The sequence below is a fragment of the Theropithecus gelada genome, chromosome 2, assembly GCF_003255815.1.
Source record: "Theropithecus gelada isolate Dixy chromosome 2, Tgel_1.0, whole genome shotgun sequence".
In the NCBI taxonomy this organism is placed as follows: Eukaryota; Metazoa; Chordata; class Mammalia; order Primates; family Cercopithecidae; genus Theropithecus; species Theropithecus gelada.
In genome coordinates this window covers 34281786-34306676 of record NC_037669.1, presented here as the reverse complement: position 1 = coordinate 34306676, position 24891 = coordinate 34281786, and the positions used below count along the sequence as shown (strand labels likewise).

At 40.9% G+C, this 24891-nt stretch overlaps 1 protein-coding gene across 3 annotated transcripts in view; it reads left to right on the top strand.

Moving 5' to 3' along the window:
- ZBTB20 (zinc finger and BTB domain containing 20) overlaps positions 1–18011 on the top strand; it is a 293026-nt gene extending 275015 nt beyond the window's left edge. For 2 of the 3 annotated variants that reach the window (XM_025375061.1, XM_025375059.1), the window contains 2 exons: positions 4841–6445; positions 17259–18011. In XM_025375061.1, coding sequence (XP_025230846.1) covers positions 4861–6445; positions 17259–17680 — 2007 coding nt within the window. In that variant the 5' untranslated portion in view covers positions 4841–4860 and the 3' untranslated portion in view covers positions 17681–18011. The remainder of the gene's footprint in view (positions 1–4840; positions 6446–17258) is intronic. The other variant, XM_025375060.1, reaches the window with a different exon arrangement.
- Positions 18012–24891: the final 6880 nt, after the last annotated feature.

Below are 24891 nucleotides of genomic sequence, written 5' to 3'. Positions count from 1 at the left end.
GATGTAACTGAGGTCTTACCCCAGGCAGGGGGTTTGGAGAATAAGGGAGCTCAGTCACCAAAATATATCCCCCCTTTCTCCAGAGATGACTAACTCTTTCCTAGTGTGACTAACTTGGCAAGCTGCACCCTGTTTCATGTGCAGACCCACTAACCTCATCTAGCGCCCCAAATTGAAAGCTCAAAGGCTTTCTGGCCCTGCCACTTGACTTAGGCTTATTAACTGGACCGAAATTTATATTGGTTTCCATTTGAGAGATGGTGTTTCCTTCCAAGTCCAGAGATTTCAAATCCCCATCCCCCTCTATAGCATCTTACCCTCGCACTAGTCTCATTTTATATATCCTTTTGCTCTCCTGATTGAGAAAGGACTGGATTTCACACCTAATTAAAAGAGATTGTATTGCCTGCTGTTTCCTTTCTTGCTCATTTTCTCTTGTGAGCAGGCAGCTTTTTATTCTCATGCTAAGTCCTATCCCTGGACCCCTGCAGCTTAAGGGACAGGCAGGAGCAAGGTTCCTGCAAAACAGAGAGTCAGGCCCTCTATCCCCAATTCCCCACAGGCAGATTTTCTCTTCGGTACTCACCCCTGCCTTAGCCCCGTCTGTGTTGTGCTGTCGCAGAACAGTCACTTAGAATACATGATGACGTTCATTACTGCAATTCCTTCCATGTTTCTAGGGAATGCCATCACAGGCTGACTCTATATTTTTACTCTAGTGAAAAGGAGGTGAGTTCTTATTTTAAAACAGAGAACTATTTTTATCACTTTTTCATTTTGCCATCAGTTTTATGTTCATAACACTGTGCATTTTTTATTTCGGGTGGGGAAGAATCCCCAAATACACATAATCACATAATCTATGTAAAGTTTTGTGGTTTTGTACAGTTGATAGGGTTGGGGTTTGGGTGGTGGTGTTTTTTTTTTTTTTTTTTTTGAATAGCCCAAATGCCTATTCAGTGCCAATCTAAGAAAGAATAGAGTTAGCATTTTCACACCATTCCTTCCTATACACTCCCTGAATAACCATCTAATCAAGATTTGTTTTCAATGGGGGACAAATCTTCTACAGTAGAGTATTTCAGATTTATTCCATTGGAATCTATACATTAATGTCCACTGGATGAAAAGGACATGCTCACAAAAGCCTGGACTTTGCCTTGCTGTGGCAGAAACTTTTTCCCACTGTATTAGTGTTAAAAATAAAAGAAAGCCTGGGAAAGGAATTGCCTCAGCATTGTGTGCTGGAGGAATGAGGAGCGCTTGAATGGGGAGGCAGGGTCCCCCTTCGCATCTGTACTCATATCAGCAAAAACGATTCAGCTTTTCATGACTGTTCACTGCAGTGTGGGGCCAGTGTACTCAGGGAGATATTTAAGAATTGTGTCTATAAAATTCAACCAGGCATGTCAGGTCAGGTTGTGTATGTGTGCAGGTTTAGGTTTGTCTCTGTGGTTTTTAATGAAGTTGGTGGCAATATTATTACAGAAGTCTTAACTCAGACTATTTAATAGATAACTTGATTGTTTAGATGAACTAAATTTGCAATCCAGTCCGGTCAGTTTGCATTTTTCTCATGAAATTGTGTGTGTGTGTGATTATGTGTGTTCATTTCTCATCTCTGAAGGCAACCTTCATCATTACTTTGAGTCTTTTTTTTTTCTGCTGAGAATTAAGGTAACTCTCGATCTTTGGGCACTTCAAGTTTCATTCCTCAGTGATCCACTGTTATGCAGTGGAAAAAGCATTAAGAGGCATAGGATCTAATCCCAACACTGCCATGTGCTACTGTGTAAAACTTTGGGGCAAGTCTTTTAGACATTTTGAGAGCCTCAACTTTCTCTTATATGAAATAGTAATAATAAGACTTGTCCTGAAGGGCTGGGCACAGTGGCTCATGCCTGTAATCCCAGCACTTTGGGAGGCCGAGGCAGGCAGATCACCTGAGGTCAGGAGTTCGAGACCAGCCTGGCCAACATGGTGAAAACCCATCTACTAAAAATACAAAAATTAGCTGGGTGTTGTGGTGGCACACGCCTGTAATCCCAGCTACTCGAGAGGCTGAGGCACAAGAATGGCTTAAACCCGGGTGTTGAAGGTTACAGTGAGCTGAGATTGTGCCACTGCACTCCAGCCTGGGCAACAGAGCAAGACTCTGTCAAAAAAAAAAAAAAAAGATGTCCGGAACACATATAGGCTTGCTATAAGGGGTAAATGAGATGCTACGTGTAAAAGAGTTGTATACACTGTCAGATACTACGTGGATACTAATTATTGTGATAATTGTGATAGAGCTACTTCCCAGAATTATCTGAAAGAAAACTCTGTCATATATGACATCTCTAGTGTTATTGTTGTAACCAATGCTATCAGCAAATGTGTGTTTAAAGAGTGTTTTCACTTGTATAGAAAAAATGTAATAAATCCATCCTACACAGAGATGATCACAGACACAACCAGTTTTACTGCCTATTGTTTTTCTTAAATGAAAGAGACCTTGGTTATAGTAAAATTGTATATCGAAAATTCTACACCATAGTGCCAGTTAGTTAGTTGTCTGTCTTCTTGCACTGTGACGTCTAAAAAAATAAGTTATTTAAGTTAGACAACTGAGGCTATATCGAAGCATGACAGCCTAGAAACATGAAAGCCATAGTAAATCACGGATAGGTATAAAAGCAGCTGGAGGTAGTGGTGGACAAAGCCTTTCATACAGCTTTACAACAGAGCCATGGATCCCTAAGGGCCAGACCTCAGTCCGGGGCAAACTATGCAATATAATGAAGCAGTGAAGAGGGTGAACTCTAGAGCCAGACAGCCTGGGTTTAAATGCCAGTCTACCAGCAATTGCCTGTGCGTACTTGAGCAAGTTTCTTAGTTTCTCTGGCCTCGGTTTCCTCATCTGTAAAATGGGAATAATATCATCTACTCCCCATGGTTGCTGTAAGATTAAATGAAATCATATACATAAAGCAGTTAGAACCGTAACCCCTAAAAAATGTTCTCTTGTGATTACTATCGTGGTATGCATGTAGATTGAACTCAGCAAGAACTTGAAATTTGGTCGTCTGCTGATTGAGTTCCTGAACAGACCTTCCTGGGTTATTTGTGCCCTTCTTTGGGGCCGTATTTTGTATTAACATGGTTACGGGGGATTCACCTTAATTCTTTAATCTGGCAAAGAGAACTTGTCTTATATAAGTTAAAAACGATGGGATCTATAGCCTAATACAGTATTTTAGGCACATAGCAGACCTGATGGAGTCAAAACAAGAAAGAATGCTCTTACACAAATTAGTGCAAATTGTATTATTGAACATTTATTAAGTTAAGCTCATACCATGTGAGGGTGATTGAGTGAAGCAAGGTAGAAAAGCTCATTGAACTGAGTTTCCTGAACAAGTCTTCTGTCAGAGTTCGAGGAGGTAGGCCTTCTTCCTATCTGCAGGCTGTTACCTCTCAGGTGGCTTCTCACAAGATGGAGAGATTTGGGTCACAAGCCCACAGTCAGTGCTTGGGCCATTTGGTTTTGAAAGCCCACTTACTTCACTTTCTCAAGCTGATTGTTCAGTTGTAAAGGCCAGAGTGGGGAATCTGATTGAAGAATTATTTGCAGGGGAATTCTCTAGAGCCATTTGAGAGGTGAGCTAGAAAAATAGAAAAGCCCTAAGATCTGCTGTGGCCACCTGTTTTCTTTCTCATTCTGAATCCAAATCTTATCAATATTATCCCTTGTCATACAGCCTATGTTATAGGGGTGGCACTGGGTCAGGCTATCCGCAGCCTCCACATAGCTGTTGCCTTCCTCCTGGGAGCTGTTTAATACTTCGCTGTGGCAAGTACATAAAGCACCCTATTACCCAAGGAGATCATATATCCCACTTCTGGTTTAGTCCTGCTATCCTGGCCTAATTATTAACAATGCTCCCTTTCACTCTTGAAAGTGCCCCACTTGAATAATAAATATGATCGCCAATGTACTCTAGTCTCCTGGGTCAGAACTGCCATCTCTGACCTTTTTAACATTCCTTCTTCATTAAGCCTCAGAAAATTCAGAAAACCTTCCATATCACATGCAACCACCCTAGAAAGTGCTCAGACAGGTTGTCAGAGATGACAAGAAGAATGAGTAGATACAGAAAGCAGCCATGGAGTGCCCCTTTAGCAAGCAGATTGCTTTCTGTAGCCCATCCATCATCCGGAAAGCATGGTCATGACTGTTTGGTAGACGTCTTAGTCTGGGTTGAATTTTCACGAATTTTTGCATACATGGTGTGGGTTTTGATAATATGCCATGTGACTTAATAGGAAGGAGGTTTATTTGTTAACTATGAATATGGTCACTGTGTATGAATAAAATAAGGGACTTGGATAAGTTGAGGGAAATGTAAACTCTCCCAAAGAATCTGGGCTTAGGCCTGTCTAAAGTGAAGGCAAGTAAATAAATGCATAAATAAAAATAAAGTGGAGGTATAGTGTGCCATAAGAACAAGTCTTCCATTTGCCTTTCAGTTTTTTGCTGAAGCTATAGGAATAGCAGGCAAGCAAACCATCTGGTTATTAGGCCACTCTAACTCAGCCGAAGCTCTGGGCAATTAACATGGAAACCCAAAATGGCTGCGGCGCTAAGGCCAGAATTGGAGCAAAATTCAAGGTCCTTTTCCCTCAGGCCATCGTACCTACAGCTTGTATGCCGCAGCCTGTCCGTCTCCCCGCTTGCGTATGTAAGGGCAGTGCTTCTAGGAGCCATGAGCATTACTCACCTGAAACCTAGGTGCTAGGAATGCAGCCAGCTAGATCTGACCCATGCCTGTTTTGTGTCTGCGTTGACATGCTGCAGGTGACATCAGTTGCAAGGGGATGACCGAGCGCATTCACAGCATCAACCTTCACAACTTCAGCAATTCCGTGCTCGAGACCCTCAACGAGCAGCGCAACCGTGGCCACTTCTGTGACGTAACGGTGCGCATCCACGGGAGCATGCTGCGCGCACACCGCTGCGTGCTGGCAGCCGGCAGCCCTTTCTTCCAGGACAAACTGCTGCTTGGCTACAGCGACATCGAGATCCCGTCGGTGGTGTCAGTGCAGTCAGTGCAAAAGCTCATTGACTTCATGTACAGCGGCGTGCTACGGGTCTCGCAGTCGGAAGCTCTGCAGATCCTCACGGCCGCCAGCATCCTGCAGATCAAAACAGTCATCGACGAGTGCACGCGCATCGTGTCACAGAACGTGGGCGATGTGTTCCCGGGGATCCAAGACTCGGGCCAGGACACGCCGCGGGGCACTCCCGAGTCAGGCACGTCAGGGCAAAGCAGCGACACGGAGTCGGGCTACCTGCAGAGCCACCCACAGCACAGCGTGGACAGGATCTACTCGGCACTCTACGCGTGCTCCATGCAGAATGGCAGCGGGGAGCGCTCTTTTTACAGCGGTGCAGTGGTCAGCCACCACGAGACTGCACTCGGCCTGCCCCGCGACCACCACATGGAAGACCCCAGCTGGATCACACGCATCCATGAGCGCTCGCAGCAGATGGAGCGCTACCTGTCCACCACCCCCGAGACCACGCACTGCCGCAAGCAGCCCCGGCCTGTGCGCATCCAGACCCTAGTGGGCAACATCCACATCAAGCAGGAGATGGAGGACGATTACGACTACTACGGGCAGCAAAGGGTGCAGATCCTGGAGCGCAACGAATCCGAGGAGTGCACGGAAGACACAGACCAGGCCGAGGGCACCGAGAGTGAGCCCAAAGGTGAAAGCTTCGACTCGGGCGTCAGCTCCTCCATAGGCACCGAGCCTGACTCGGTGGAGCAGCAGTTTGGGCCTGGGGCGGCGCGGGACGGCCAGGCTGAACCCGCCCAACCTGAGCAGGCTGCAGAAGCTCCTGCCGAGGGTGGCCCGCAGCCAAACCAGCTAGAAACAGGTGCTTCCTCTCCGGAGAGAAGCAATGAAGTGGAGATGGACAACACTGTTATCACTGTCAGCAACAGCTCCGACAAGAGCGTCCTGCAACAGCCTTCGGTCAACACGTCCATCGGGCAGCCATTGCCAAGTACCCAGCTCTACTTACGCCAGACAGAAACCCTCACCAGCAACCTGAGGATGCCTCTGACCTTGACCAGCAACACACAGGTCATTGGCACAGCTGGCAACACCTACCTGCCAGCCCTCTTCACTACCCAGCCCGCGGGCAGTGGCCCCAAGCCTTTCCTCTTCAGCCTGCCACAGCCCCTGGCAGGCCAGCAGACCCAGTTTGTGACAGTGTCCCAGCCCGGCCTGTCGACCTTTACTGCACAGCTGCCAGCGCCACAGCCCCTGGCCTCATCCGCAGGCCACAGCACAGCCAGTGGGCAAGGCGAAAAAAAGCCTTATGAGTGCACTCTCTGCAACAAGACTTTCACCGCCAAACAGAACTACGTCAAGCACATGTTCGTACACACAGGTGAGTGCCACCCCACCTGGAGGCCTGGCAGCAGGGGCTCAGGGGGCTGTGGGAAGGCAAAGTGGGCAGGTAGAAGGGAAGGTCTGGGATCATCTTTCAGATTTTAAACTGACCCCACCACAAGCCTCTTCTAGAAGCCCCAACTGTGTTCCTCCCATCATAAGAACAAAGCACCCTGCCACCAAGAGACACCATCACAGAAATCCTTTATGGAGAAGGGATGTCCTAGGGATGTCCAGACGGCAGAAGAGAAGACTCCGGGCATCATATAAGCCATATTCAAGTATTCCTGTTTCAGAGGCAGCATATTGTAGTCAGGAAGAGCTGGAGCTCCAGAGCCAGATGGCCTGGCTTTAAATTTGGCCTTAGCCACTACTAAACCTTGTCACCTTGGAAAAATTACTTAACTTTTCTGTACTTCAGTTTCCTTGCATATAAAATAAGAATAAGCGTCATACACCTTCCTTATAGTGCTGTTTTGAGAATAAATTACTACATGTGAAGTCTTTAGGGTAGTTCCTAGCACAGAATAAGTGCTCTATAAGTGGTAGCTATTATTAAGATGGTTAAGAGGAGCAGATGTCCAGTTTGTATAGTTTGGCTCCAAAAGGTGGAACTAGACCAGTGATTAGATGCTATCAGGAGATTCTTTCCACAAAACAAAAGAAAAATTTTGTTAACAATCAGACCTGTTCTAATATCAGATAGACTGCCTTTATATGGAGTGAGTTTCTGTAATTGGAGGCATTCAAGGAGAAAATGGATGAACATTTTTAGGGATTTTGTACACAGGTTTCAGTCATCAAGATGGGCAAGATTGTGTTTCATCCCTGGATTCTGTGATTCCAGAGCTAAGATCTCCTGATCTCTCAGCCAGTCCTTTTTCTTAGCTCCATAATGGGACAGAGATATGGAATTCCCATAGAATTGGGCATTCCATGGATGTGCCTCCATATAAGTGAGTACCTAAACAACTTTGATTTCACCTAGATTCTCTTGGACCTAAGAATACCTGCAACATTGATGATCATTATATTTGAAATTCTTTTTTTTTTTTTTTTTTTTGTGAGACAAAGTTTCACTCTGTCACCTAGGCTGGAGTGCAGTAGCATGATCTCGGATAACTGCAGCCTCAACCTCCTGGACTGAAGCAGTCCTCCCACTTCAGCTTCCCAAGTAGCTGAGTCTACAGGCACATGCCACCACGGCCGTTTAACTTTTTTATTTTTTGTAGACAGGGTTTCACCATGTTGCCCAAGCTGGTCTCAAACTCCTGAGCTCAAGCCATCTGCCTGCCTCAGCCTCCGAAAGTTCTGAGATTACAGGCACGAGCCACTGTGCCTGACCTCAGAATACCCTTATTAAATGACACATAATTTACCAGGGAAAAGTTACATACTCGAATTCTGATACATGAAAACAAATTAGTTTCTCAAAACAACTTGTTTCTCAGGTCAACTAGTAGGAATCCAAGAGACAGGACATAAAACAGCAAAGTTTAGATTGGGGACTGAAGGGAAAGAAAGCAACAGAGATGGAGACAAGGCATCAAACATGGAATTGTACAATTCAAATAGAACATTACTTAAGACAAACTTTGCCTTCTTTGCAGTGTAAGTCAGGACATTATGTAAATTAATGTGCGTACTTTTATGAGAATCAGTTTTTAAAGATCACAGTATTCACACTTCCAAATAAACAAAGTGACTCACTACTGAATTTAGGAAGAAATTTGGGTAGTGGTAAGTCGCTATGTGTATTTATAGGGATAAATGTGAATGTGCTAATGACCTGAGGTCGATCACAATAAATTTTCCATATGGTTTAGGTATCACCATTATTAGGTGAAGTAATCAAATAGTAATGTTTTTATTTTGTAGCAACTTATTATTTATAGAGTGTTATCACATAGTTTATATCCTTTCCTCCCCCGGATAGCTGATTTATAAGCCATTAAATTAAGGAACTTGGGGGGAGGGGTATAGGAAGGACCATTTGAAAGTATCTCCTTAGCCAAACTTGACTTTGCTGGTCTTGGATCCATAAACATATCTACTCTCCCCTCTGTATGGCTCTTCAAGTACACCTATCAGATACAAAGTTCACACATCCCGTTAGATCACATACTAAGGTGAGTCTTTAAATTTGCAACATAAAATTTTCAGTGTACTACCAAAAAATATCTTCTTGATGTATAAATACATTTCTCCAATGGATTCACCAGAGATTCTGTGGTTAGCTGAGATAACTAGATTTGGACATGAGAAAACCAACAAAGGATTTGTGCACTCAGACATTACAGATGCAAAAGCTATAGGTAGAGTCATTTTATAAATCTGAGTTATGCTTAAAGTGTGAACTTCAGTTTTCTAGTAAATTATGAACATCCTCAGTAAATTATGAATGTTATTGTAATGGTGTGTATAATATAGCCCCACCTGAAAATAATAATGTGCATATATCAATCAGGCCCCTAATTTAAAAGAAGTAATGCTCTTCTCTGTCATTCTAGAATTATTTGGCAGTGGCAGTTTGGAAATCCTATCGGTCTTTCAAGACTTTTGTCTAATTGAAGGATCCCCTAACCTAACAAAGTTTTAGAACAATTGGTCTAGATTTTCAAAAAGCAAGACAGCCGGAACATGTGGAAATAATTCAAGACCTGGGTTCGTTATAGCTCACATTTCCAAATGTGAGCTTTTCAATTTCTGGGGAAAACATAAAAAAATGGAACCTCAAAACTTTACAAGAGCCCAGTGGAAGTGATAAAAATTCAAAGCAAAAAGTCCAAATGTTAATATAAAAAGGTTCTAGGGAGCATGGGGATACTCGTAAGAGTAGGGTTGGACTCTGTGTTCCCACCCATACTCTAACTAAAAAGAATCCTAAAAAGAAAGAATAGCTTGACAAAGTTAAAAAGAAAGACATTTGGGTTCTCTCCATCACAGCTACTATGCAAACCAATAGACCTGCAGAGTAACTGTCTTAGCAATTCAGTAACTCCAAAGTTTAATATAGATGGTAGTTGCTTTCAACAACTGCAGAGATAAATTGTGTGTGATGGTACACACCAATAGTCCCAGATACTCAGGAGGCTGAGGCGGGAAGATTGCTTGAGCCCAGGAGTTTCGAGGCCAACCTGGTACCCATCTCTTAAAAAAAAAAAAAAAAAAAAAAAAACTGAAGAGAATTCTAAGATTCAGAGTTCAGTTAAAATCTTGTACTGCTCTATGTTAATGATCCACATTCATGAAAGAGTGTTTGGGGCCAGGCATGGTGGCTCACGCCTGTAATTCCAGCACTTTGGGAGGTAAAGGTGGGAGGATCACTTGAGCCCAGGAGTTTGAGACCAGCCTGGACAACTTGGAAAGACTCCAGCTCTACAAAATCTTTAAAAATTAGCCAGGCATGGTGCTGCATACCTATAGTTCCAGCTACTTGGGAGGCTGAAGTGGAAAGATCACTTGAGCGCAGGAGGCAGAGGTTGCAGTGAGCGGAGATCACACCACTGCACTCCACCCCGGGCAACATAGCAGGACTCTGTCTCAAACAAAAAAAAAAAATGTGTTTGAGACAAAGAAGTAGTCCGTCATATTGATTTTGGAGCTAAGCTCTACCTTTAAGAATCAAGGAAGCTTTAGTTGTAAAGTATATTTCATAGTGATTATAACACAAAAATTTAAAGTAGAGGCACAAATGAAAGACGATTGTACTGGAATTAGATGATTTGGATCCAGTTTTGTTTCCTCTAAATGGCTGTGTGTCCTTCAACAAGTCAGTTAATTTCACAACCCTCTGTTTCTTTGACTTTAAAATAAAAATGATTTTTTCCTGCCTTCTGATGTAAACGTATGATGCATATGAGAGCTCTTCAGAAGAGGCAAAGTGTTACTTAATTAGAAAAATTAAAAATCCTCATCAATTACTACTTTTCGCCCCTAGTACCCAGGAGACACTGAGTTGCTTTGCTCTATTTCCTGTCTCTGAATAATACACGCTTGACATGTGTCCTTCCTCTTTGGAATTTAAACACTGGAACTACTTTATACTCCTTAGATTGCTCTTGAATGTTCTTCATAAAAGAATTTTCTTATTCCTTAACAATTTTTATAACAGTAAAAATGAAAATTCCTCACGTAACCAGTCCTTATCCACTGCTAAAAAAAACCACAGAGGACTTCCTTGTCTCTAGGAGTTTCTTTCATTCACCTACTGCAGCTGCATAAAAGTTGTGAGAAAGGAAACTAAGAGTTAAGGGCATGTTTGAAAGCAACAGAATTAGAGAAAAAAAAACAAAGATAACACAAACCATCCTGTCAGGGAACAAAGCAGTGCTCACCTCTACCCCCTTCCATCAAGAGAGAAAAGCAGAAGTCAAATAAAGGAATGGAAATGAAAGGGAAAGACAGAGAATATAAGAAGGATAAGCCTTAGTGTCAACGTGGATATGGAAGGCAAGCAATAGGGAAAATTCAAAGATAACCCTGGAGCAGCATGATCCCCACACTAGCAGCATGCAGATTATGTTCCCCCACCCTTCACCCCCGCCCCAGACATCCTGAATCAGAAACTCAGGCGATGGAGCCCAGCAATCTGTAACAAGCCCTGGTTCATGCTGAAGTTGAGAATCAATCCCCTAGAGAGGTGAGCCTGGGTAATTAGAAGGATGGCATCAGGTTGCTTTTGTTACATAACATTATTTTTAAAAATTCTACTACTAAGAATCTGTTTAGAAAAAGTAAATCAAAATTGTGGATCAAAGCTTGATTTTGTAGTGGATAAATTATATCACAGAAACTAATCACATGTAGGAGATAAGTTGAGTTTTCCAAATTACATAGGTCACAGGGCAAATGTATCCCTTCTGGTATTTAGCAGTACTGACTTGTATTATTTATATCTTCATGTATTAGCTTAACACTTTCCCCTTAGAATGTAAGCTCTGTGACAGCAGAAACACACACACACACAGAGACATACATTTCACACATGTATATACACATGTATATCACACTTTCATATGCCCATTCATTTGGGGAATTTGCACATTCACCAAAAACCACCTGGTCTCCAAAAACCATTGAAATAAAATAAATAAAAGAAAATTTTAAAATGTGAACATGCTTTCCAGGAGAATTTAATTCAAGGGACTTATACACAGATACATTCTTTTCATAGCAAGACTTTTAAATTTGTTTTTTCTCTTTTTTATTTGCTAGAGAATACATTGTACATATATCTGTCTTCACACTTTTGTGGGGTTTTTTACCCATAAAAGATAAGTGTTTTGGCGTTTTCTGAATCATATTATCAACAGCCCATTCATTGATGACTGTTTTTAGCCCATTGGTATCCTCTGCACATATGGTAATTTTGCTTATTGCTTTGAGAAGATCAGCTATTTCAGCCATGAATTCAATGTAAATAGACATAGTAACAATAGTAGCATAACAATGTTGGTGATTGGGCCATAATAGTCATACGAAGATAATGTGTTAATCCCCATATGGAGCTTGAACTATTAATTATATCAAGCCAGTGGGTGTAAAGGAACAAGTATAAGGTTTGGAGTGAGAAAGCCATGATATTACCACTTTCTGACTGAGTGACTTTGGGTAAGTTCTATAACCAAGCTGAGCCTCAGTTTTTCAGATCTGTAGTACTTTACGTGATTGCTCTGTGAATTGAATAACATAATTTATGTGAAAACACTTAATTATGAATGCTGTAAAACTGTCAAAGCCATTAATATGTGTTATAGTAGCATCATACATTTTGCAGCATAATCCAGAGAACAAAGAATTGTTAACAGGGGAGAGGAAGATAATCTGGTTGGGCTAGTATTTTATACTCTCAGGTGTTACTGACTTCTTAGGTGACCTTCAAGATGTTAGTACAACTCTCTAATTGGAGATGCTATTTTCTGGGGATGTTAATATCCATTCTATTCACAAAATTGTAAGAAAAGTCAAGTAACATGTATGAAACGCTCCAAAGTTCTGCTTAAAACTAAAATATCTTAGTTGTCACTGAAGCCACAGATATTTTGTGAATGCAGCATATTCCCAATAGGCAGTCCCTCTTAGCCTCGCAGTCCAAGCTGGCAACAGGATCACATCCCAGGGAATGAACAGAAAGGCTGGCAGGCAATCACACCACTGATATCTCAGGTGTGTGGGCCCCCCATTTTTTTGAGACAGAGTCTCACTCTGTCCCCCAGGCTGGAGTGCAGTGGTGCCATCTCTGCTCACTGAAACCTCCACCTCCCGGATTCAAGTGATTCTCCTGCCTCAGCCTCCTGAGTAGCTGGGAGGGATTACAGGCACCCACCACCACACCCAACTAATTTTTTTTGTGTTTTTAGTAGAGATGGGGTTTCACCATGTTGGTCAGGCTGGTCTCAGCCTCCTGACCTCAGGTGATCCACCTGCCTCAGCCTCCCAAAGTACAGGGATTACAGGCGTGAGCCACGGCACCCGACTATGTGGGTCCTCTTTTAAACAGACGTCTCTTGGTGGAGACTACACTCTGCAACCAGTAAAAGCTCCATATGATTCCATCTGAATGTACTTCCATTGTTAATCTGGAACGTACCCCATTTTCTGGTCCAGTCTCGATGTTCCCCATTCAGAGGACCTGCACTTTCAATTATTCCTTCTGCTCTCCTCACCAGTGGCCATCTTCCACTACCCACCTTCTCCTCTTTCTTCTCCTTCCTGCTGCCTGCTGTCTCATCAAGCACCCTGTCTTGGTTTTTTGACCCGTCACTATACTCACGAAAGAGGAAGGCATTGTACTAGGGCAAATGATGGGGAGGCAGAGAGAACAGGAGAGTTAGGTAGGAACAGTGCTTCTGAAAAATCTCCTGATAACAGCATTCATTGTCCTTTTCACAGCTCAGGAGAAGCCTTGGTTAAAATGAGGGGGAAAAAATCAGTAGAATAAGTGGGTTCTTGTTGAGCCCCCAGTGCAAGAGGTTCCTATTCAAAGTTGGGTGTCTTTACCCATTAGGATGGCTTTTACCTGAACTTTCTGAGCTTCAGGCAGAACGCTCTGCATCTTCTAACCTAAGCAGTATCGTTCTTCCTCTTTTTTTTTCACTTTTCAGTCATAGTAGATTAAATGTCAGAGCTGGTTCATGAGAAGAAGGTGATGAGCAGGCATTGAAAAATCGAGAAAAATGTATATTTTTACCATGCCCAACACCATTGGCAAGGCAGTAAAGGGCACTGCCTCCCCCTCAGTTTCCTCCCTTGCTGTTTGGTTTCTGTGCCTCCAGTGCTCCGTTGCGGCTTTCCTAGGAAATCCTCTGTGCTCTGTGCTGACATTGTATCCATAGGCCACTTCTTGCCATTCACATATGTAATTGAGAGAGTCGACTATACCCCAACTCTGAATTACATAGGTGCAATATAATCACTTGTTTTATTGATTATCTGAAATAATGTTTTAAAAATTCAGGATTGACTTCCATATGCCATGCAAGTCATTTCGCAGTTGATTTCATTTATCCTTGGTTCCTTTGTGATAAATGGAACAGTTTAATTTTTCTTAAAATGACCACGTGCTCTGTACTAAGTGCTTTATCTCTTCCATTTTCAAAACACCTTCACAAAACAGGTACTTACTAGATTATTCTCAGGTTATAGATAAGGAAACTGAGGCTTATAGAGGTTAAATGACAGGCCCAAGTCACTCAGCCAAGGAAATGGAATTCATATCTGACTCCTACATCTGTATAGGCCCAAATGGATCATTTTAAAGTGAAGGAACTTATATGACCTTCCCCTTGATGTTATAATTCAAGTATCCACTTTTTGCTTTGTGTCCCCTTCTGACAAATCAGACTTCTCATTCCTAACCGTAGGCTTAAACCTGGAAAGCCATCTCTGACCATTTATCTTCACTTTTTGTTTCTTTACCTGGAGAGCAACAATCAACAGAACTCATCCATTTTTTGTATAATATCTAAAACCATTTTGGGATTGCTGTAAGTAATACACAAGAAAATCATGGGAAAAATTTTTTCTTAAAACACAATCATTCATTCCTGCTGAGTGACTGCGTTTCAAATTCATACAGAGGTGAAGGTTGTGAGCACCTCACTAATCTGAAAATATACCCCATTTAGTAAAACAGTTTCTGAAATACCTACACTCCACCATCATAGCACCTCAATAATTATAGACAGCACCTTCCTCTAAGGAGCTCCCAAGTGCTTTGCAAACATTTCTGTTTCTTAAATAACATACCATTGTTCTGTGGCAGGAAAGGGAACAGGATACTTTGTCTTATTTAAAATGTAGGACTGGTAATGCATTCAGTGACTAAGCAGGTTGCCCTCGGGTCATTCACTGACAAGGCCAGGACTAGAGTTCTCAGGGTTTGTGGTCCACCATGGACTGAGGACCGCTAAATCCACAAAGGACCATGTGGCAAGTGCCTGGTCCAACTCCTCACATACGGAAAATGAAACAAACCCAGAGAGATGAAAACACTTAAAAAGCCCCGGATCACATGGGTAATTAATGGTAGAGCCAATACTACATGCACACAAACAACATACCTATATATGCTATGGAGAGAAACATGACAACTGTGAAGAATCAATTTATAGACACATTAGAAGAGTGTGAAAATAAAAAGGCTTCATCAGTGACCTTGCCTCGAGGAAAAACACACAGAAGGTGAAAGTTTCAAACAGCAGAGCATTTTAACATAGATGAAGTTTCAACTTCCTAGCAGCCAAAATACCATCTGCAGTTTAAGGCACGTTTCCCATAAAAGGTGACAGGTGGACACATTTTAAATGATAGTTGACCAGCCCATCATAGCCTCTATAAATTGTCTGAAAGCAGGAGGATAGCAAAGACCAGTTGACTTCCAAGCATGTTTACAGCTGACAGAAATGTTTCGGCTAAAAACATGCATGACTGTCTCTCTTAGGGAATGTCTTACTTCAAAAAAAAAAAAGAAAGTACCAATGTAAACACTGTGCATAGACTGAAGTCTTCAGCAAATTGAGATTATTGGCAATGAGGCTTCCCTAAACTTTCCTGTTCTAATCTAAAAGTAGAATTCTCTTCTAATCCTGTGATCTTATGCATCATACTGTCTGGTCAGTGTGCTTCAAAACATATCTGTTTATGTTTGAAAACACAACAACAAAAAAAATTCCTGATGAAAAAAAGTTTAGTAAAATGGATCATGAACATACAGCACTTAATACCAACCCTGCTACATAGTCAGCACTCAATACATGGCGATTGTTTTCATTGCTGCTATTACCATGACACATCAAAGCTCTTCTGTTTCTTAATGGGGAAAAAAGGAAAAACAGCCAAGGCATATATTTTAAATGGAAGTTAGCTCAAATTTTAAAAGATTTCTTACCTTGATGCATAGTTCAAATGTTGCAGTGTTATCCTAAGGAGTTTCAGAGGCTTTGGGTTTTAGTTTCGATCATGAAAGAATATATGGAAGAAGGACTTTTTTCTCTGAGGCAAGGGCCTATACTGGGCAATCAGGAATGAAGTGAGAGATCGACCAAATACGCAGTTCATCTCACCTGTCAGGAGCAGAGCTCAGACCAAACAGCACAAAGAAAATAAGTCTTTAAGTAATTATCTTAAAGAGATGCCACAGGCCCATGGACTTTAAGAATACCTCCTGTGGTCATTAAGTGACTGAGTATTATTACTTACCTTACTGTTTGTAACAAACTTGATCATTTGGTTTCTAAGCCAAACCAAAGCAGTAAACTGAGGAGAAACAAGGGTTTCTGCCAACAGGCTGAGAGCAAAGGAGGATGCAGGAAAACTATTTTAAAAATTGACCCAAGAGTTCAAAATGCATATGGAAGCATTTAATGGGGGTGGGAGGTATCCTTGTAATAAGAATACCATGCATGTATTCCCACACTGCTCTTGGTGGTCTGCAAAGTGATTTCATATGTATTTTATGTCAACACCAGCACAATGAGGTAAGTAGGGCTATATACCTCAGAGGCATTTGGTGATTTGTCAGAGTGGTGTGTAGTGTGTTGGTGCCCAGATTTGAATAGGACCATTTGAGTCTGATATCATCATGTTGCCCACTGCCTACTCAGCCTCTACACCCGATGAGGCCAGTCTGCAGCTCAGTACAGTCAATAGAGAACAGGCAATTAACCCTTAAGTTACATGTTAGGAAGATTTCTGTCTAAAGTAGATAAACTTGAAAGTATAACTCTTCAAAATGACTTGTTCCTATGTTGGCAAATATTTTCAAAACTCACAATCAACACATAGATGTATTTATAAGACAGACTACTAGAAGTGGGGATTTTCCCCAAGGAACCAAGCTATAGTGACCAATATCCTTAGTTCTCAAGGATTCTAGAGCACCCCATGTCTCCAGAGATCTTTCTTCTCTCTTATTTCTTATATTGTTTGATAATGTTAATGGGAAACACTAAATCCCCTAATCAGGACCCTGAAAGTGACCCCCTTGAAAAGTAGCCCTCCCTTTTCCACAGAGTGACTTTGAAGGCTTTTAGTGGGGAATATCTGGTAGCTTTCCAAGAAAGCCGTTTTATGGCATAGGGAAATGGAAAGCAAAACTGTCCCGGCATCCCCATAAAGCAAAATTCCTGTGCACATGAGAGGCTAGGAGGGCCTGGACTTTTCAATCAAGGATGATCCATTAAGCAATCAGATTTTATTTTTTAATTGTTTTGTTTTTCTTTTTTGTTGTCTTGTTTTTCTCTCCTTCGTTCTCCATCCCTTGCTATATCTCGCTCTGTCCTGCTTGCTGTCTCTTCCTACATCAACAGGTGAGAAGCCCCACCAATGCAGCATCTGTTGGCGCTCCTTCTCCTTAAAGGATTACCTTATCAAGCACATGGTGACACACACAGGAGTGAGGGCATACCAGTGTAGTATCTGCAACAAGCGCTTCACCCAGAAGAGCTCCCTCAACGTGCACATGCGCCTCCACCGGGGAGAGAAGTCCTACGAGTGCTACATCTGCAAAAAGAAGTTCTCTCACAAGACCCTCCTGGAGCGACACGTGGCCCTGCACAGTGCCAGCAATGGGACCCCCCCTGCAGGCACACCCCCAGGTGCCCGCGCTGGCCCCCCAGGCGTGGTGGCCTGCACGGAGGGGACCACTTACGTCTGCTCCGTCTGCCCAGCAAAGTTTGACCAAATCGAGCAGTTCAACGACCACATGAGGATGCATGTGTCTGACGGATAAGTAGTATCTTTCTTTCTTTCTTATGAACAAAGCAAAACAACAACAAAAAACAAACAAAAAAGCTATGGCACTAGAATTTAAGAAATGTTTTGGTTTCATTTTTACTTTCTGTTTTTGTTTTTGTTTCGTTTCCTTTTGTACTACATGAAGAACTGTTTTTTGCCTGCTGGTACATTACATTTCTGGAGGCTTGGGTGAATAATAGTTTTCCCAGTCTCCCTCGGATGGTGGCCTTAAGGCCTGGTAGTGCTTCAAGAGGTCCACTGGTTGGATCTCTAGCTACTGGCCTCTAAATACAACCCTTCTTTACAAAAAAATCTTTTAAAAAAAAAGTAAAAAAAAAAAAAAAAAAAATTTCCACTTGTGAAGAGCACTACAAAAAATATATAACAAAATCTAAAAGGCCTACTGTCTTTAAGTACACCGCTTGCAGTGTTTCAGTGGACATTTTCACAATTCTGGCCGCTTGGACTTCACAGTAACCAGTTAAAACTGTGGAATATCACTTCTGGTTGAAAACCCAGAGGAAAGGCCCTGCTGTTTTCCACCTACCACGTTGTCTGATTTCATAAAAGGGCTGTGGGGGTGGGAAGGGCAGTGGGTTCGGTGGTGTGGGAAAGAAAGACGAATGGCAGGCTTCTCCCCCAGATTCTGCCCGGGTCCACACACCCTGGCCCACCTTCTCCATATCCCCCTCTTGCAGCAGAAGCCAGGAAGACTTGGACAAGCAACAAGCAACAGTGGCTATCGTATTTATTCAGTGTCTTCGCTGAGCCACAGCCTCAGCACAATCAAGAGGGACTTTCATGAAAGGCAGGAATGCGGATAAAACAAAGATATCAGAAATGTGCACCTATGTTTCTAGGTACAAGAGAAGGATTATTTCCAACAATCTTTGCAAAAAAAAAAAAAAGTGTCAGGATATATTCTTGTGGAAGAGAAGAAGAAAGAGAAATGGAGGGTGGGGGGGAACAATAAAAAGTTCTTGAGGCTTTTTTAATTCAAAATTTTATAGAGGGGCAAAAGTGACGTTTACCAGATAGAATGCTGATTTTTTTAATATATTTACAACAGTATTTGTGTAAAAAAAAAACAAAAAAAGTGAAATTGTTAAAAGTAATTTTTTTTCATTTTGGTTTTGCATACACTGCCACCAATTCCTTCTCTTTTATTTTATTTCACACACATATATATATTTTTTGGTAAGTCAAGACTGTTAAGGTTAGCGATACTGCTTCCAGATAGAAAGAATAAAAGGCAACTATAGTTATATTTGAAAGAGAGGAAGGATATTTTCTTCATATTTTTTTTAATTTTTCTTAATTTTTATTATTTTAAGTATTGCCTGGGTTGATGAGGGCCTCTGTGGCCAGCCCATCCCTGCTGTAATTTGAATTGCTGCTTTGTATTTTGATATGTAGTTCTTTGACTTTAGCAAGCTTAAGTTGCCCCACTGAATAATTTTTTTCAACTGATCCATCTAGAATTCTGTTCTTTTTCATGGAAGAGACTTTATCTTTCAGAGATTGCTTGCTTCTCCAAAACGTCATTGAGATCTTACAATTCTAGAATTTCTATTGACTTTACTTTTTTTCTTGGTGAAACACTAGTGGTCTAGAAGTCTTGATAAATGGGGTCTTTTCTTTTGTGATCAGCCAGGAAGAGGAGTTCACAAAACTCTGCCATAGCTCCTCACCCTTCCCAACTGCAAAGAGCATCATTATGAGAAGCCTGTTACAGATCAAGATGCATTGATGCCAAAATTACTTTTTTCCTTTCAAATATCACCTTCTGACTATTTCCACCATGGTTAAGAGGGCTAAATAAGATGATCATTCTTCAGATGACTAATTAACCCTTGCTTCTTAGAGAGGGTTTAGGGAAATTTAAAAATTCCCAGATGCCAACATCCACCACTCAAAAGACCACCAATCTATTGCATCATACCAGATGCCACTCTCTCTTCCTAGTTGGGATTTCTCTCCTCGGTCCTGATCAAGGTATTATAATAGAGATATTTTCATTATAGACAGTGTCCTGAAGGGATTCCAGCTCAAATTTAGGATTTCTTAAACCTAGCTAAAACTCCCAAAGTGATTTCATTGCTGGGCATATTTTAACACACTTAGGGGAAAGCAAATCTTTAAACAAAGCAAAACACCAAACTACAGTTTTAAAAAGAAGAAAGGAGAGAGTATTTTAGTTTCAAAATTACATTACATTTTAATTTAATTTTCCTTCTAATTTTCCTGTCAGCATTTTATTTACAAAAACTGTGCAGCAAACGAGGGAAAATCTTCCAACACAAACAACTCTGTAATGACTAAATTGGTTTTATTCATATATTTCAGACATTTGGTTAACTTGGATCTTTTTCATAAGTTCTTTGTGACGCTTAGTAAGGTTAGTGTAACTGAAGTGTTTGTGAGTTTGATTTGGTCCCACAGTGCTTAATTCAGTGGATATTTTGCTAGAAGTTTTAATGTGCACTTGGGTGGTTAACTGACTATTGAGTATAACCTATTGTGATTTCTAAGAGGAGTCCTACCAAGAACTGTGTGTCCAAAACTGACCTGTTTTAACAGTTAGTAAGGAACAGCTTCCAAAATAAAGTAAGTTCATTTTTCTATTGCTAATTTTGCTTTTTAAAATATCAGTGTTGTAAAACTAATATTTCCACTTACCACCAATAGAGGGAGCATTAGTTAATTAACTATGTCATGGAATTGTTTTGATATTTTGGAAAACAAGTGATTCCACCCATAAAATAAAAAGAGAAGATTGACCTTAAGAAAAAAAACTCAAAGCTAGAAGATAATGACATGAAATCACTCAATACATGTTACAAATGAAAGAAGGCCAAAAGCCACTTTAAAATATGTTTAACTGTTTAACAGTAGTAGACTTGAAAGTGTCTTTGTTAAAATTTAGCAACTAGGAAGAATTTTCACTAATACCTCCTGAAAAGTTGATCTTAGGTGCCATTATGGGCCACATGTAGCTTTCTGTTTCTCAAATCTGAGATAGACCCATTTGCCTTAATGCTGATTTGCCATGCAAAATGCTAAGCAATTGGGTTAGAATCCACCTTTTCTTTTGGTAGAACATGTAGAGAAAAAGCTGCAGGTGACTTGAAACCCTGAGGAGACTATCATGCTTTCCCTGTAAAGGAAGTGTCTCTTTTAAAAAAGTGGGGGGGAGAGGGGGTGGAGGATCCCTAAAGAATTCTTAATGAGGTGATATAATCATTGTAGTCCATGACAAAATGGACCAGCCAGGTTTGCATAGCAGTAGACATATTCCTACTGTATGTTTATCCTTCCCAAACATGTCACATTGTAAAATAGTTGACAAATTATTTTGTGGAAAGAGGAAGAAGCTGGATTGGAGTGGGAGATCTAATCTGGAGGAGCAAAGAGGTAGTTGTTTATTGCTATGTTCCTGGCCCATCAAATGGCCACTTTCCAAAGTGACATTTTAGGAAATAAACCAATCTGGACCTGTTTCAAAAGGAATCTTCAAATGCTTTTAGATTGTCAGTTCTCACTTTTAAGTTAAACAATCACAAATATCTTTAGAAATAGGGAAAGACATTTGCTTCAAAATGAGAGAATGAGTGTGGATATTTTTAATTTTTTTTGTTTCAAGTCCTACAGTCATCTTACATTTGGAACTTCATGGTAGGGTGATATCAGTGCTAAAAAAAAAAATTTCTTTCTAGTAGCAAGGAAACAGAAAAGATAAAAGCAAATGTTCCAGGTTTAAGACTTCTTAGGATGAGTACAAGGAAGAAGAACTAGTATGGAAAGGACACTTTTTAGCAATTTATAATTTTATAATGGAATTTGCCAAACAAGGGAAAGGAAAAAAAGTCAAAGGGGAATTTTTATCTCAAGATATTTAGATATGGTTATAAAAAATAATATTTTCTACCACTAAAAACATTGGTATTATCTCAGCATCATGGGCAATTTTTCCTTATTAAATGCCAACATTTGTACAAAAAAGGCCCCCAACTGTGTGAAATATAATCCTGAAAAAGAAAATAATTGGAATACATGGATCTGATAGAACTCTGCACAGGGGGAAAAACTGAGAAACAAGCTAAGCAAAAAAAAAAAAAAAAAAATCTGAAATGAAAATCTCTGTATCAAAATGGTTTCCTGTATATTGTAATTGAGTGGTAAACTTTAGCTCCTAATAACAGTCTTATAGACTGTTCTCTTCCCAAATTCCTAATGCTTTGAATCTTTGTGCCATGATTAAGTGTGCTGGATAGTTTCCTGCTCATATTCTAGCCTCAGTTCATTCCTAGTCATCTTAGAGGTCACAGTAGCTCTTGGCCTTAGAAAGACTTGGGTTTGCTGTATTTAAAAGTCATAAGAGTTTTATTTTGCATCACCAAAATATTCTATAAGATCCAAAAATACTCTTTTTCAACCCATGAACAGTAAGAATTTGTGAATTCTGAAAATGAAAAGAGAAAATTTTCCTCCAGGTATGTTTGTTTCATATTCAATCCTAAAGCCTTGAGCTATATGTACTTCCCTCACACAAGCACACCAGCTGTCTGTGCTCTGCCCGTGCCCAAAACTCAATGTTTTCTCTCAGCACAGAAATCAGAAGTGCCGTATGCCCCTTATAAAACCCCTACGATTCCTGAGAAAACATAGTAAAAGCTTATGTCACTTCCTTGTTGGGGCTCCTCCATAATGCTCCCAACACTTGTGACCCCTAGGAAAACAGGGAGCAAGGTAGATCTGGCCAGGAGTCACAGGATATACACCCATTCTGGAGCTTTCCTCTGTTGTTCTAGAAGATGTTATTTGGTTAGTTGGGGCTGGGAGCAGGGGTATATGTTTCTGCGGAAAAGGTATCAGATAATCAAATCAGGTCTGCCTGTGCTATAGCCAGTGTGCTGGTACATCAAAAGGGAACAAAAGGAAGGTGCAACTAAGAGCAGACACAACCCGAGATGCCCTTGAGATTTAGGAGAACAGGAGGGTGCCCTTTCTTTTGTGACCTGACTCTTAAAAGAAATCTTCTAAAAGAATTCTTTAATTTGGTAATGAGTTGAAGTCCAGGGTAATGGAAGCTGTAGGACAGAGAACAAAAGAATTGCAAAATGTATTCAGCACCAAACAATGCTAAACCAAGAAACATCCAATCACAAAACTAGGAAGTTTGGCAAGAAGTGGTTAGAGAAATCTCTGGGCTTTTCCATGGGTAGGGTCGACAGACTCTCTTTTGAGTGATTTCTGGCTCTGAGAAACCTCTTTACTCACTGGAAAAGAACTTTATTTAAATGGCCAATTTTGTTCCTCAGAAAAAGAAATTAAAAAAAAAAAAGAAAAATAGGACACTGAAGACAGAACCATGTGACTTGGTGACAAACAAAAGGAAGGGTGCACTAGAATTTCAATAGGCTCCCTAATTCCATAGAAAAAGCAAAGCAACCCAATGCCTCCTGAGCCTGCAGTGCATGAAGAGAGTGCTTGAGCTGACCCAGCCACCAGGCTTTGGGGGCTAGACATAACTTCCAACTGGAACAGCAGCAGCCTCTTTCCCCTCTTTGTGTTTTCATGAAGAAAATGGCTGTTCTCTTAGGTACCCAGGAAATAGATTACATGGGGCGAACTTTCAGAAGCAATCTGTACCTTGGTACTCAGGCTACATATAGAGGCAGAAAAGGGGCATGGAAGAGCCCTTGCTCTTGAGAGAGAATATTTTCATATTCCCAAGGGCTTTCTGTGTAGAGTTGCTATTTCTGATGTCACTTAAACCTTTATAAGAGAAAAGGCTGTGGTGACTCAGTGTTCCTGTAAACTCAGAATGTGGAAATTACTAATCCAAAGCATCGTTTCTAGCACTGAGTATCAAGATGATCTAGCCTGACCAAAATATTCCAAAGACTTTTCTAAGTCTCTGAAGACTTTTTTTTGTCCTTTAACACTGAGTCTATAGCAGTCAGCAGTGTACCTTAGCAGATCCCCAGGAATGGTTTTAGAATAGTAGAGCTTGTTTCCATCCTTTTTAGAGTGAAGAGGTAGAAAATTAGGGCTATGTAGTGTGGGTTCTTTTTCAGAACTATATATTTTCTCCTCACTGCATGAGGGGTAAAAATGCCATGGGTTGAAACAAGAAACATCATCTTTCTATACCACTGACTAAAACACCTGCCATTCCAGTGGTTTCTTCAGGCTCCACCTTTTGCTCCATAAACTGTAGACTTTCAGACTGAAATCTAATCTTAAGTGACCTCAATTAAGGTATTTTCACAAGAGGCTACTTACAGTATAGCATTATTGCCTTAAATCAGAAAACCCTGGGAAGAGAACAAAAGATATAGAAATGAGAAGGCTCTGAAGTTATAGGCATTTCTTGCTGTTTAATAGTTACATTATCACAAAAATAAGCCCTATTCGTGATTGAGGACTATGGAAATAGTGACTTCTTGGGGAGGCACCAAACTTCTCTAGAACTGACTACTCTCAGATAGTGGCTGCTATTTCCTATTCTATTTCAGTGACATAGGTTGGGGCTGAATGTAAAATGGACATCATACTACTAAATAGAATCCTAGAAAATGCAATCACAGGTGCCTGGGAGTACTAGGTTTAAACATTTCCTTAACAAGGAGAACAATCCCAGCAAAAAGCTTTCTTTATCTATAGCATGTATCTCAACTTTTTTTTCCCTCAGTTTTAGAGAGCATCTCTTTTATCTGGTGGTTCTTTGTTTAAATGCAAACACGTAACTTTCATGTCTTCGGTGCAAGAGCATAATCTACAGATCATAGGCAAAAATCTGGCCACAGTCCTGAGAGTCCCAGCTTCTGGGATGCCCAATGAGGGTATAAAAGTCCCTACTAATCCTCTTTCAAATTCAGAGGTTTCTTTGGTTTAGAATGCCTCAATGAGATTTTGATACCTCCAAGAGAGAAAAAAAAAAAAAAAAAAAAGACAAAACCTTGGGGGCATCTGTTTCTACTAGTGTTGCAATGGTTGTTATTACCCAGCAAAATCATTGCAGTTTATATGTAGATTCAAGTAATGAAACAGTCTTAACCCATCCAGTATGTCACCACTGCTGTCCAAAATGTCTATAAATGAGTATACATTATTTATACATGTGCACACACAGTGTGAGCTTCCCTCAGCATAAAACTTTCACATTCATGTTGCCCAGTGACGACAAGATACATTTTTGAA